Source organism: Carassius carassius, chromosome 24, assembly GCF_963082965.1.
Source record: "Carassius carassius chromosome 24, fCarCar2.1, whole genome shotgun sequence".
NCBI lineage: Eukaryota > Metazoa > Chordata > Actinopteri > Cypriniformes > Cyprinidae > Carassius > Carassius carassius.
In genome coordinates, this window is record NC_081778.1 from 29,957,996 (window position 1) to 29,974,026 (window position 16,031).

General features: G+C 37.3%; 1 protein-coding gene across 1 annotated transcript in view; it reads left to right on the forward strand.

Moving 5' to 3' along the window:
• Nucleotides 1-16,031, forward strand: part of LOC132103421 (inactive phospholipase C-like protein 2) — a 36,112-nt gene continuing 20,081 nt past the window's right edge. Inside the window, exon 1 of the mRNA XM_059508512.1 lies at nucleotides 1-714. Coding sequence (XP_059364495.1) covers nucleotides 490-714 — 225 coding nt within the window. The 5' untranslated portion in view covers nucleotides 1-489. The remainder of the gene's footprint in view (nucleotides 715-16,031) is intronic.

Genomic DNA, 16,031 nt, shown 5'->3' on the forward strand with positions numbered 1-16,031 from the left:
AAAACGTTTTACCCCTACAGCTACTGAGATAAAGTAAATTAGAAGCGAGTTTCCTGAATTTCCCCGCGTGACAACTTGCCCCGGTCTCCCTGCAGCATATGTTCTGACACGTACAGTAAATGCACTTCCATGTAAAGCCTTAGGCTATCTGATCGTGGAGCTGCTGCGCGCGCTGTTTCAGAGCAGCAGGTTATTGTACCGATGTGAAGTTAATTCGGCAGATGGCAGTATCTGTAAGACGCGTGAGCGCCTCCACAATGACACTCGCAACACTGTAACACACTGAAACATTCGAACGCGGTGCGCGCAGATACAATGTATCGAGCCCCACAGATGCTGGCGAGCCGAAGCAGAAACGCCGACGAGAATTAAACCTGCGATGGCTCTCCATTTCTCTCTCACGTCTCTCGGGGAGCTCCAATCGCTCGCTACTCGAACCGACAGCTAATACTACCAGGCACAGGCTGCTGCGTGCGTTACACGGGGCTCATGGCGGAGTTTGTCACTGAGAACTGCGGGGTCTCATCGCCGAGCGGTGGTTGGAAATCCACCCAGCCCGGCGATGAGGCGGACGGCAGAGCTGCGAGCGAGTTGTCGGTCTCGAACGGGGACTGTGGACAGTGTGCACCCGAGAACCAGGGGCTCGAGACGGCCAACGCGTCTGTGGCTCTGGACGGCAAAACTGGAATACCACGGAAAGCCAGTATTATTAAGGTAAACGATCAATGCATCGGGGTTTTTCTCATTTGTGGGCTCTTTTTGTGCCAAACCTCGCCCTGATACACGGCTACATCCACAGGTTTGTGGGGGCTTATGGCACGGATGCACAGAAAACACAACCCACTGTGACCATACCATTGCTGCTTCCTCCAGATCATGTGTTCTTTTCAAGCGTTTTCGTGATGTACATCAGTCAAGATGAAGTCACGTGCATTTATTCCTTTCAAACTAACTAGCATCTGTGTGTCTTATATGACTAGTTAAGCAACCGGCTGTATCTTTTCAGGGATCTGTGGTTCATAGGTCAACTGATCAGTCTAGTTGTTGCTTCTAATCCAATTTTAGTTAAAACTGCTCATTATTTCCTCTGTTAACAATCCCATTAGCTACTGGTATCTGTTGCAGCTTTACTAATACTTGTTAATGAGACAAATTGCATCTAACCCAACTGATATATTTTCTTATGTCACTATTAATTATTTTTTGTGCGTGTCATCATGAACAGTAAAAGTGGAATAAGCATCAGCAGCTAGTTGAGTCAAAAGTGGATTTCGAAACCACATGGCAAGTTTTGGTTAATTTGTTGTTATCAGTAGCATTTCAACAGCTAGTAGTTATCAATAGTTAGCAAAGGAATATGTGCTTATGACTGTACTACTAACTAACTACTGTATGTAGTTCACTGTAATGAATGTTGAAATGACCTCACACATCACTTTTTATGCCAACACATGTCGAAATGGACTCATAGGTCGCATTTTATGCCATATCTTAATGCCAGTGCTGTTCCAGATTAGTTTAGTTCAGACCATGTCTGTGATCTTGAATGAGAATGTTTGACATATTAGTTGTGTGTATGCCATGATTATGGGTAAAAATACTGTTTAACTATATGAATTTATGAGCTTTTTATTGCTTTTTATTGTTCATTGAGAAGTTCTTCCTCTTCAAGGCCGCTACTGCTGTAGTTTAAACATGTTTTTACAGTCTAGAGAGTGAGACTCTAGTGAATCTTCCAGTGGCCTCTAGCGAATTTGTTGTATGTTATTGGGAAATTTTGACCGTTTGCTGTAGAAAGCTGTGACAGGAAATATTGCTCTACTTCCCCATGCCGACTGCTGTGGCACCATTTTGTCAGTTCAGTTTAAAGATAAAGACTCTAAGCGGCACAAGTTTGCCCAAACAGATGGACAGATGACATTTATATGTAGGTCATACGGTTGTCGAACAGAAGCAGTCGGCCATTGTCGCTCGGTAGCTTCGAAACCGCTTCTTTTCCTCTGATTTAGTTTTGGTTGCTCAGTAACGTTTATATTCATGCCATCTGTGGTCAAAGTTCTGTGCTGAAGCTGGCTGAAGGCAAGAATGTGACAAACGTCGGACGGCTTGCAGAGAAGAAAGTTTACACGTAGATGAGGAAATGCTTTCCCTAAGCTAAATTTGTTTCACTCTGTGTTGCTTTTAGTTCCTGTACCAACTACAGTGTTTCCTGTGGAAAGATTTTAGTGCGTTTCTCAGCTTATTCAAATCATGTGGTTAGAAGAACGATCATCTCAGGTGAACCACAGAGACGTGAACAACCTTCTATAAGCATCATCGTACTCACAGTTTCCTTCAGTTTGCACAACAGGAGGCCTATTTTGGGTGTGACAACATGCTTAACAGAGACAGTTATACAGTGTGTATATATATATATATATATATATATAATATTGTTATTTGTTATATATTTCAGTATACAGTTTTGTAAAAATTATAATACTCATATTTATGACTGTCTTCATTTCATCTTCAAAAGCAAAACTATCAAGCTTTTACTGTTGGCAGAAAATCAAACTCTTTTGTTGACAACAGACAGTTTTTTTAAGCCATTTACTACTTCAGTTTAATGTTAGTTGTGCAGCACTAAATTTATTTTAGAAAAACGTTCAAATTTTATTGTGTCATGGAAAACCAGTATGATTTTAGTTATTCTAACTGGGCAAATTTAAATTTTTAACCAGTTCTTAATTTAAAAAAGGAAACATAATGGTTCTTGATGTAAAAGAATAGTATTGAAGCCTGTGCTCTTTTGTCACTGTTGGCGCTGAACTTTGAATCTCAGTCCTCCAGCAGATAGATAGTGAAGCTATTGACATTTGTGTCTTGTAGAGTTCACGAAAGCTCTGACTGATCTTTAAACTTACAATAGCCTGTCACTATGAAGAGAACAAAGTATAGCCTATATCATTCTCCTGCAAGTTCCTGTGGAGTTCACCCTTCTTGACACTTCCTGCTTTCCTGTCTCAGTTGAAAGGCTTGAACATTCACACTAGTGCAAGACATACCAATACTATATATATTTATATATTATTTGATGTACACTCACCGTACACTTTATTAGGTACACCTGTTCAATTGCTTGGTAACACAAATTGCCAATCAGCCAATCACATGGCAGCGACTCAATGCATTTAGGCATCTAGATGTGGTGAAGACTTGCTGAAGTTCAAATTGTGCATCAGAAAGGGGATTTAAGAGACTTTGAACGTGGAATGGTTGTTGGTGCCAGACGGGCTGGTCTGAGTATTTCAAAAACTGCTGATCTACTGGGATTTTCACACACAACCATCTCTAGGGTTTACAGAGAATGATCTGAAAAAGAGAAAATATCCAGTGAGTGGCAGTTGTGTGGACGTAAATGCCTTGATGTCAGAGGAGAATGGGCAGACTGGTTAGAGATGATAGAAAGGCAACTGTAACTCAAATAAACACTTATTACAACCATGGTATGCAGAAAACCATCTCTGAACGCACAACACATCAAACCATCAGAAGATGGTCTAAGGCAGCAGAAGACCACACCGGGTGCCGCTCCTGTCAGCTAAGAACAGGAAACTGAGGCTACATTTCACACAGGCTCACAATAGAAAAATGAAAAGCGTTGCCTGGTCTGATGAGTCTCAATTTCTGCTGGAACATTCAGATGGAAGGGTCAGAATTTGGCGTAAAGAACATGAAAGCATGGATTCATCCTGCTGCATTCAGGCTGGTGGTGTAATGCTGTGGGCCATATTTTCTTGGCACACTTTGGGCCCCTTAGTACCAACTGAGCATCGTTTAAACACCACAGCCTACCTGAGTATTGTTGCTGACCACGTCCATCCCTTTATTAATACAGTGTACTCATCTTCTGATGGCTACTTCCAGCAGGATCATGCACCATGTCACCAAGCTCAAATCATCTCAGACTGGTTTCTTGAACATGACAATGAGTTCACTTTACTCAAATGGCCTCCACAGTCACCAGATCTCAACCCAATAGATGTGCATCTGACAAATCTGCAGCAACTGTGTGATGCTGTCATGACAATACGGACCAAAATCTCTGAGGAATGTTTCCAACAGAATTAAGGCACTTCTGAAGGCATACCCGGTACTAGCAAGGTGTACCTAGTAAAGTGGCCAGAGAGTGTTTATTATCCAGCAATAACACACTTTATAAATTTAGCAAAATAACCTGAAGATTTTCTCATCTAGTTTAGTAGTCTTCGTAGTAATCATTATTGTTAATATTCAAAGAATCCCAGAGAAAAAAGCTTAAGCAAAGCTGCTGATTGATTTGTGTCATCATCATCAACATAGGATGATTCAATGTCATGTTGTCTACAGTTATTGTCAAACTTGCACAGATCTGTCCTGTTGTTCTTTTTGCCATTTTAATGAAAGAGATAGTTAGAGAGCAGACAGGAAATGACATGAAGAAAAGAAGGAGGCAGGAATTGAATGGCACAAGCCAGATTCAAACTTGTGTTGCCTACATAAGCAGCACCACTGACATTACTGTGTCTCTCAGTATTGTTCGTTTATTTGTATATAAGGCTGTTTTATATATATATATATATATATATGTATAAATATGCTGCATTTATTTGATAAACAATATAATAAAAACAGTAATATTATGAAAAAGTTGCAATTTAAAAAGTTTTCTATTTCCATTTATATTATTATTTTATTATTATAAGTGTCTGTGACGAGTGGGGCGGGGCCGAGGGATGGAGCGACGACAGTGAAGGACGAGAGAGGACCAGGCCTGGGATTTTAGTTGTGTTTTGGTTTTTATTTGAGCGCACCAGTCGTCCGTGAGGGGCTGGTGCGCTGTTTTGTGTTTATTTTGTATTATTAAAATGTTATTGGATTGTCCGCCGGTTCCCGCCTCCTTCTTCCGGATGAATAGGAAGTTTTAATGCATTACAGTGTCATTTATTGTTGCGATCAAAGTTGAATTTTCAGCATCATCACTCCAGTCTTCAGTGTCACATGATCTTCAGAAATCATTCTGATATACTGATTTGTCACTCAAGGAACATTTCTGATTATTATCAATGTCAAGAACGGTATTTTTTTTTTTTTTGGAAACTTTTCCCAGTGTTTTTGGTTGATTAGAATGCTCAAGAGAACAGCATTTATTTGAAAATTGAAATGACAATAATAAATTTAAAGTTTTTTTTTTTATAGCTCAAGAGAAGTTGTTTTGTCAAGATATATTTTGCTATATCAAGATTAAGTGAAAAATATGTCTAGATCTTAAAGAAAATAAGACTACATTTTTTTTTCTACTAGATTCACTTTGAACAAAGAATCAAAACTAAGTGGAATTTCCACCAGAGGCAGAAAGCGAATGAAAACGTCCAGTTGCATGTATTTCTGTGGTGCAGGTAGCAGATCGGATTACCCGTGAGTAATTGCTTGTTGAAACATCGTTGATGTCCTAATCGGCGGTTTGGTATAGCATGTTTTCTTCATTGCTGTCAGAGGATGTGGTTTGGTTGTTAACAGGCATGTTCACTTCAGTCTGTGAAAGGAGGTCTCTGAGGGGTGTAGACAGCATTAAGGCTAGGTCTGAGTTCAGGTTTAGAAACTAACAGCATTGAACAAGTGAAAGGTTATGATGATATTAGTGTAAATCACTTATTTGAGATGAAAACGATGACCTGACAGTAATTTGAGGGCAGCCCTGTTACAATAATGAGTTGCTATTTTTATACTTGAGCAGTAAACACCCTCGTCCTTAATTTAAAATCTACTGACTGATAGCAGGTGCTGATATGAGTGTTGTTCTTACACACAATCCCTGCTGTGTTCTGTAGAGCCATTATTCTCTTTTATTTGACTAAAACAGCAGTTTTTAATGGCTGATACTGTTGAGGTGGGGATTGTGAAAAAGAGACAATTCAGCCCAGTCTATGCCCTTAAAACACCGTCCGTCAGCCTTTTTCTCTTGCGCTCAGCAGAATGCAGTTGTAAAGTTGGAGACGGTCTCTGATCAGCGGCTGAGATAAGTCACGATCCAGCATCAGCACAACACAGAGGACAATATTTATCACACTGAAACTTTCCAGGCATGCTGCAAGAATAAATTAGTCTAAATTGAGCTTTCAGGAGTCATTTGAATTTTCAGAACAAATATTTTACATTAGAAATGAGCCTGGATGGGCAGTGGCATGTTTATAGAGAACTCTATGGAATATAAGATTATATAAGTTTGGGGTTGATGAGATTTTTAAAATGGTTTTGAAAGAAATGCTAGGGTATGACTACTAGTACTACCACTCAGTTTTAAGGTTTTTTTTTTTTTTTATAATTCTCTTCTGCTCACCTAGCCTGCATTTATGTGATCCAACATAATCCAGCAAAAACAGCAGTAATATTGTGAAATATTTTTACTATTTAAAATAACTGCTTTCTATTTGAATATATTTTAAAATGTAATTTATTCCTGTGATTTCACAGCTGATTTTTCAGCTTCATTACTCCAGTCTTCAGTGTCACATGATCCTTCAGAAATCAGTATAATATTCTGATTTGCTGTTCAAAAAGGCCTCAGGTTTTAAATGAACATTACCAAAATTATCCACAAATACAGCTTTTTTCTCTCAAAAAGGTGAGGTGCATAAGCTCAAACCAGTGAGGCATACGATCAATCAGTTCCAAAATGAAATGCAAAACCTGTGCTAATTGAAAGAAAACAAATCGACAAAAAGATTCAATCCAAGATTCAGTGATGAATATAGCGTAATGAGAGATTTCCATGCAATTTTTGAAAGGCCGTTAATTTTTGGCCAGGAACACCAGATTAGGCAAAGGATTTCAGCACAGCTCAGGGGTTAGAGTTATAGTAAAAACATTAATATTGTGTAATATTTTTACATTTAAATTTAAAATAACTATTTTTCATTTCAACGTTAAAACTTAATTTATTCCTGTGAGGCACAGCTGAATTTTCAGCATCATTACTCCAGTCTTCAGTGCCACATGATCCTTCTAAAATACTGATTTGCTGCTCAAAAAACATTTCTGATTATTATCAGTTGAAAACAGTTTTCTTTTTCAGCTACTTTTTTGTGGAAAGTTTGAATGAACAGCATTTATTTGAAATGGAGATCTTTAGTTACTTTATAAATGTCATTAGCATCACTTTTGATCAATGTAAGTCTTCCTTGCTGACCCCAAATATAGTAATCATGTAGTGAATTTGGTCATCCCATCCCCCTGAGTGTTGTAGCTCAAGTTGACATCACTAGTAGTGTTGTGATGAAAGCAGCGCTGTGTCCACTAATAGGTGTGGTGCGCATTAAAAAGGTCAATGTGCACTTTGTGCTAAACACTTGTGTGTTAAGCGAGTGAATTCAGTGCTAGCTCCGCCACGTTGTTCATGGTCTATTCATCAGATGTGGCGTCATTCAGTCTCGCGCTTTATATAAGCCACTTGATATGGATTAGATAGAAACCAGGCCTAATAGACATTGCAGAGACGGATAGCAGTTGGGTTCGACTCTGCATTCACCGAATGCTTCATATGCATGCTCATCTGTCTATAGAGCAGAGATCTTAACTGGGTGCTGGTGTGAACTGAGGTCACACATCCAGTGCTTCAAAACGAACGCCTCTTGCTGTAGGCTATGTGAATAACTCTATATGAATAGCTTGAACTGCTGTTTATATATTAGACACATTTGTAGACTGACCACTTTCCTTACAGTAAATGAAACATTTCTATACTGTATGTGCTGCAAATAACTGTCCAGATCTTTTTCTCCATATGTCTTAAACCGGTTCTGAAGGTAGTTTTTCATTTTTTATTAGAAAGTACTTGTAAGACTTCTCTTTTATTTTTAAAGATTTCACGCAAATGCATAGACTGTGAAAATAGGGCGAATCTCATGCTAAAAGTAATTGCACTTAAATGTTAATTAAAAAAAGCTTTATTTTTAATGCAATACATATAGGCCTATGCTTCCTAATGCTTTCTGGGGTGGAAAATGACACGTTCTTGACAGGTTTTGTCAGATTAAATCCCTAAATGTTTCTTTACACTGATTAAAAGCATACATTTTAAAAGCCTGCGTCAGTTCACAGGATAAAGAAGATGCACCGCCATGGTGCATTCAGAATTGATTTTCATATTCATCAGAGAACACTTTAATTGGACGCTTTCTTCACAGGGAAAGCGCTTGTGTGTGAAAGGGACAGCCGTGATTGAAGTGCAATAGCCACCCTGTCAATTCTTTACTCTGTAATGCAGGACTTAATTAGCAATCCATGCCGCCATTATTGAGCTGAGAGGAACACTTCACATGTTTTATGAGCATCTTGAGAAGATCCAACTGCTTTGTGGTGTGCGTAGGAGGTTAAAGCCGGATCATGATTCATAAAATAAAACAAAATATCGATAAAATAGATTTGTTTAGATAGCAACTTCTTGATTCTCTAATCTTAAATTGTATTTATTTTATATCTTAAATTAGAAATAAATGTCTGTTAGATATTCAGAGACGTTTTGCTGAATACTGATGGCAGATGAATGTTGTAGCATTTACCTTTAGTTTTTCCTCATAATAGAGAAGCAAATTTGAATAATTTGTCACATACAGTTTGCTTATTTTATTATTTATTTAGTATTAAAACTATTAAACAGAGTCAATAAAGACAGAGAATGGGAGCTCAGTGAGTAAAATCACTTCTGACACGTCAGCTAAACTTATTGGTGATATGGATAATTAAAAACATGACAGATACATTCAAATGTTAATGTCTACTTAGGCAGCTCACTTAGTTTTGGTACATAGCTGTAGATGTTTTACAGTTTATACCGCACTGACATGTCTTGCATAGCCAGTTGCAGAAAAAGTGAAGTAGGTTCTGAGAAAAGCTTGTGCAGCATTTGTTTTCTCATGCTGCTTTATTATTATCTAATGCATAGTTAATTGTGGCTTAGGTGTCCAAAAACTTTTCAGGGTCACTGTATTTCATGCCCACATCGCTGGAGAGGCTTTTGAAGTGCTATTACCCGGATGGTTAGGTGTTATTAATGTGTGGAGTGTATTCATATCCAGCAGATGTCAGCCCCTTTTCTCAGTAAAGCTTTACAATCTGTACAGCAGTGTAATCACAAAAAGTCACATATTGAAGACTACCCGGTGGATATCTGCGAGGGACATACAGTTCACAATGGTGCAGTTAGCCAGAAAAAAGGCTTTCAATCCATTAGGGACTTTAATCAGGTGGGAACACCGAATGGTCCCTTATTAGTCAAACACAGATGAAATTCTGAGACAAAAATACACAGGAAATCCCTCTGTTTTTATTATCTTAATGACTTTGTCCCTCCTCGTTCTCTTAAATCCCTCAATTAACGTGTGCGCTTTTATCGCACCAAAACTTTCAGTCGCATGTGTTTCAGGCAACTGAGGAGCTGGCAACCAAAAGAGCCACAACAAGCTGCTTGTGCATCATTTGTGATTTGAAACTTAATTGAATTACAAATTACCTCATTGTTGTTTTCCTCTAAAGGTTTTGTTTATTTGATGCTGTTTTAAATGTTAATATTTTATTGCATGGTTAACACAAGAATAATATAAATGATACATTTTTTTATGGCAAGAAGTTACAGATGAATAGGGAAAATATTTTAGTAAATAAAATGATATCATCATACTTTCCCCAGTTTATTAGTCACAGTGCATTGAGACAGTTGTTTACTGAAATATGTTTACTTATGCAAATAATTCTTTATCTAATTAAATATTACACACATTTGCATACCAGATTATATGACCAGAACAGAAATCTCAATATATTGGATATAAAGCCAGGTTCAAATTTCTTGTTTCATCTTGTGGACATGTTAGAGCTAAAGGATTTTAGGGTTTTTAATTTTTTTATTATAATTCTATACATCAGAAAATAAACCAGAAAAGTTTTTAGCAATGGCATGTTATACAAATGAACAAACCTTCAGAATATAGATAAATAAAATTTGCAAAGTTTGGTGTACGTAAGTGAAGTGGAGCTTTCTGACTGAAACTCATTTTGAGAAAACATCCTTTAAACATATGTGCTGTAATTGACATCCACAGATGCAAATAGATAAACTGCAATTAAATAACTAATAATTGTGTATTTTGGAAGAACATAGACAAATTAGAAGCAAAATTAGCCATAATGTCTCAACAATAAAAGCCCTGAGTTATTAATATGATACTATTAAATTCACATGAATTAAAGTATTTAAATGATACTTATTTCAAAACACAGTATTCTTGAGTACTCTTACTTCAATCTTTATTATGATAATGTCATTTGAACATTGGCTTTCATGTGAACCATAGCCAATTGTGTGTATTAAAACAATGAAACGGCTGGCCTGATCCCAGCAGGCCTGAAAACGAGCTCATGATATAACTGGCCAGAAATAGACTCTTTAACGGAAATAATAAAACAGCTGTTGTACGCTGAGGGGTTTTTACTGCATTGTTTTTCTAGCCCGGGGATGTGAGGGCGTCCCCTTCGTCGTAAGGAAATCCTCAGGAAGGACAGTCTGCCTGGAAGACAGAAACCTTCTCCTGTGTGTGGGCTACACCTAAAGGTCAACGTGTGTCAAACCTCTTCCCAGACAGGCCTTCCGCATTTTTCCCCAGACCAGGCGGATTATATTTAGTCATGCGGTTCAGCTTTTCCCGTGAATGTTTAGGTAAGACCACAGTAGGTGGTTAGTCAGGGAGATTCCTTCATGTTCTCTATTACATTAGTTCAGTTTGTTTACACTGTTTTCACTTTCAGTGCTGCTTGGAAAGGGGAATTTTATAGACCTGTCAAACAGTTACGAAGTGCCAACCAAATACCATGTGACTAGCCGCTCTAGAGCCGCAGGAAAAATGACATCATGATTGGCTGATGGCAGCAGAAGAACGCACACAGTCCCAAGTCTTTCACTAGTCACTGTCCTGAGCTGTCAAAGACAGCAGACATGGAAAATGTCATGGTTTTAAGAGCCCTCCGAAAAACTGGTTAAACATCTAATATAATATCAAATATTATGTATTCAGAGTGGTTGTTTACTGGCCCAAGTGAAAAGTGTATGTGATGTACTGTTCAAAAGTTTGGGGTCAGTAAGATTTTTATTGATTTATTCAGCAAAGCTGCATTAATTTAATGACCGTGAAGACACAGAATGATTTCTGAAGGATCATGTGACCCTGAAGACTGGAGCAATGATGCTGAAAATTCAGCTTCGATCACAAGAATGTCTTAGAGTTTAAAAATATATTCAAATAGAAACCAGTTATTTTGAATTATAATTATATTTCACAAAATTACTCTTATTTTTATTGCACTTTTCATCAAATAAATGCAACCTTGGTAAGTCAAAACATTTAAAAATCACACCAACCCCAAACTTTTGAATGTTAGTGTACCTTATTTAGTCTTTGATTTTACCTAACTGAAAAGAATTTCAACAAACAGAGAGAAAAAAAAAGTGGATAAGATAATCTTAGTTCTGAGCTGAGTGCTGTTTGAAGAGACCTGAAGCGAGATCAACCTCAGATGTTGGTCTGTTTCTCATGATTGATCTTGCCAAATGCTGTTATTGGTTGAAGATGTGGTGAGCTGTGCGGTTATTTTTGTCACTGTCTAAAAAAACTGCGTATTTTTCCTAATCAGCCATTTCCTGGACGTGTTTAATTAGTGTTTAATAAGATTTGACGAATGTACATTATGTAACAGCTGACCACTGTTTTTCCAGGCCCTCACACAATAACCCGTCAAGTCTAGCAGAAAACACACTTTAGTGTTGGATAATTAACTACATACACATAGATTTTCTGACTAAATATTCGCTAAAATGGCAGACAAATTGTTTTCTGGTGCTTTGAGTGGTGTTAGTGAATTAGCCCACACAGACACACACATACACACACACACACACACACACACACACACACACACACACACACACACACACATATATATATATATATATATAATATGTAATCATGTTTTTCATTTAAATATATATTGCATTAGGAAATGTCGACTTTAAATAGACTTTTTTTAAATGCAAGAATCTACTTTTGAAATGTGATTTTTTTAAAATTATATATATATATATATATATATATATATATATATATATATATATATATATATATATATAAAATATGTAAAATGATTACAAATATATGAAAAATATTGCGCTTGGAAAAATGTTTAGAAAGCTGATTTTTAAGTATTGACCTTGATGTTTTCTGATTACTTTGGGCTTATTCCCCCCTGCCAGAATTAGGTTAACCTCCAAAGCTCAGTTGTTTTCAACAGGGAAGCACATTTCCTTTGACCAAGCTAGAATAAATTTCCAGTGGACCAAAGCCATTGACATTCGCATGGGCCATTACTCTCAGTGCTACTGCTCCAGCGCTAGTGCAGCATCATATTGAGAGATGGTCATATGGATGGGGTCCAGTTTTTGGCCTGACCTCTCAAGGGACAAGAGGTTACCATGGGACAGTGTTTGTTGATGGGTAAAAATCCACTGAAGTTGTGGTGTTTAGGAGCAGGTAGAGTGGAGAACTACTGGAGAAGACTGTTGCCAGAATGTAATTGTAAACAAACAGATTATGGACCAATGGAGCTCATAAGTTTTTTTACATTATTTTATGTGTAGATTCAGCTCTGAGTTCTCTAATTAAAATGAATTAATGTCTGTTAATTGATGTGCCTGTCACAGCTGATGCAATCTGTTATATAAGAGACTCGTGAAACTCATACCGTCTGTGTCGTGTCTCCATGTCTCTTGAGATCATGGTCCCTGGAGCAAACTGTACAGTTTCTGCTCAACCAAATATTATTTTGCGTGTTCTGAGCATTTCACATGCTTAAAGATGGGTGATATGACCAAAACCTTCTCAGTATTATTTTGTGCATTAACTACTGTATATTAATATAATTTTAATATTTTTTTATTTTATTTATTCATATTTTACCAATCTGACTCCATAGTAGTATGCAACGTCCAATTTTCATGATCCAGTCAAATTCAAATAGATCATACAACCTTAATTTTTCCTCATTGATCATCTTTTTTTTCACCTGGAAACAAGTCAGATTATGGAAGTTTTGTTTTAAATAACCATGTGAAGCCTGAATGGCTGTTTACATAATTTATTCAGCTTTATTCACTTTATTCAAGTGTGCAGGTTTTGTTTTACAGTTTAGCATACTGCTGATTCCTTTGGAAACTAACATTTTTCAAACAAATTTTAGACATTTGGCACTTTTTTGTGTAATTTTTTGTGTACATTTTCACTCAAAATGCTTTTATGTAATTAGACGTGCGGGTATTCGGTAATGCTATGCTCTGATGTAAACAAGCACGCATGAGAAGCACATGGAGGAACACTTGAGACGTGCTGAATGAAAGCACATTCACTCTCTGACAGCAGATGGCGCTAAACTGCAGAAAATGCAGCTGTCACCCTGGAAACCTCATAAATAAAGCAGATGCTGTACTTTCTAAAACATATTTAAATAGCCATTTAGATTTGTGGATTTGCTATGCTGTTCATCACAGCGCCAAATACTTAAATATTTAGACTTAATAGGCTATTTAATTTCAAACTTTTTGAACATTTTAATCTAGACTACAACATACCCTAGATATTGTTTAAAAGTGTTTTGATTCTTTATTGTTCGATCACCCTTCACATTAGTTAATTCATTAGTTAACATAAACTGCCAATGATAAATTCTTCTGAACATTCATTAATGTTAGGTATTCCAATATATAAAATGTTGTTAAAATCAAAAAAATTTTTTTTTAAGTTTAACGTCTGTAGCAAATACAGTATTTCTCATTGTGAATGTAATGCATTAACTAAGGTTAACTAATGAGATCTAATTGTAAAGTAATACCTATTGGTCTTTATAGTTCTTCTGCACTTTAATCTGTCTAAAACTATGGATGCACAATAAATTGGAAGCAATATTTAATGCGCATCTTGTCATTAAATCCGGTTTAAGCTGACAAGCTGCCAAAACCACGATCATATTTTGCACGTTTTGCGCAGCTTGTAAGTGAATAACGACTCTGTGTAGTTGATGCAGCTCCATATGAAAGTGCGCAGGTGATGGAGATTTACCGCTGATTATAGAACCGGCTTCACTGACGCATTATGCGCATTAAATATTGTATGCGATTTATCGTGCAGCCCTAAATGTAAATGTAAAACTTATTGCTTTATTGTATAGTTATTTTTGTTATAAGAAAAAAGTTATTAAACCTGTTATACTGTATTACGGTAATTTCAATACCGTGATAATGCTGTAGTCCATGATAAAAGCATTAGCAATTCATCGCAACATGAATATTTAAAACCGCCATATCCCTGTAATTACAATTATTCATTCATGAATAAGTGTTTTTCCCAAAATACATATATATGCATGTAATAAAGTGATATTTCTATTTGTGTGGTGTATTTGTCAGCAATGTTATGAGTTTATCAAGTCTGAAAGAACTTTGCAGTACAAAATGTTATTTAAAATCTGAAAGTGAAAAGAAAGTGAAGTGACATTCAGCCAAGTATGGTGACCCATACTCAGAATTTGTGCTCTGCATTTAACCCATCCGAAATGCACACACACAGAGCAGTGAACACACACACACACTGTGAACACACACCCGGAGCAGTGGGCAGCCATTTATGCTGCGGCGCCCGGGGAGCAGTTGGGGGTTCGATGCCTTGCTCAAGGCCACCTAAGTCGTGGTATTGAAGGTGGAGAGAGAACTGTACATGCACTCCCCCCACCCACAATTCCTGCCGGCCCGGGACTCGAACTCACAACCTTTCGATTGGGAGTCCGACTCTCTAACCATTAGGCCACGACTTCCCTATATATGTATGCTATATATATATGTATGCTATATATATATATATATTAGGGCTGGGACAACGCGTCGAGCAAAAAATACGTAGACGCAAAATATGCGCATCAATTCGTCGACCTGTTTTTATTTCTCTAAAAAACGTTTGCAAAACGTTTACCTTATGTGCCCTGAATATACGCGATTAGTGCCACCTAATGGTCAACATTCTGTCCAACATTATATAACCAATCCAGGGGTTTTTCTGCATTGATCTTTTTTTTTTGGCGGCTGTCAAAGCCTTATTCGATCAGTGAGTGATGTAGAATAGAATGACTGCGGCGCCCATAGACATATAAATATGGCGGCACCTGACAGGGCGCGTACGAGAGAGAGCCCGATGCGCGCGTGCACTCACAGTCTTCAAACAGCATGAGCGCTTCTTGCTCTCTCTCTCCCTCGTGCATATTAATCAAAATCATTAAACACGATAGAAAAAGGGCGAAACACCCAAGTTTCACGCGCGCTCGCGCACTCACAGTCTTCAAACTACACGAGCGCTGTCTTGCTCTCTCTCTCTCTCTCCCTCGTGCATATTAACCAAAATCATTAGACACGATAGAAAAAGGGCGGAACGCCAAAGTTTCACGTGGAGCATTCGGAGATTTTTTTCTTTTCTCCATGACAGGCTGCTGGCTCCCACTGTTATTTTTTTTAGTTTTTATTTTTTCTTGGAAAAGCACTCTCTGTATTAGCCTAAAGCCCTCAAGTTTACATTGGTTACTGTATTCTTTCAATTGCTCTAAACAAGTATTTTGGGTGACCTTTTTTATTGAATGCTAGACATCAAGTTGTTGTTATTTTCATCTGAAAGAAGAACTTTTTTTCAGTAAGCTAGGCCCTATGTGTTCAGTAAGCTTGTTTCAGTAAGCCATGTGTTTTCAAGGCTTCGAGGTTTTATTGAATGCTATCTCTATACAAGTGCAAAGTAATGCATTCTTAGTCAGTCTTTTATTTTGTAATTTTAAGAGCAATAAACATATATTGCAATGTTAAGGAATTCATGTTTTTTTCATTCAGATATGTAAATCAACATGTATAAATTGTTATTAGTCAATTAATGGGG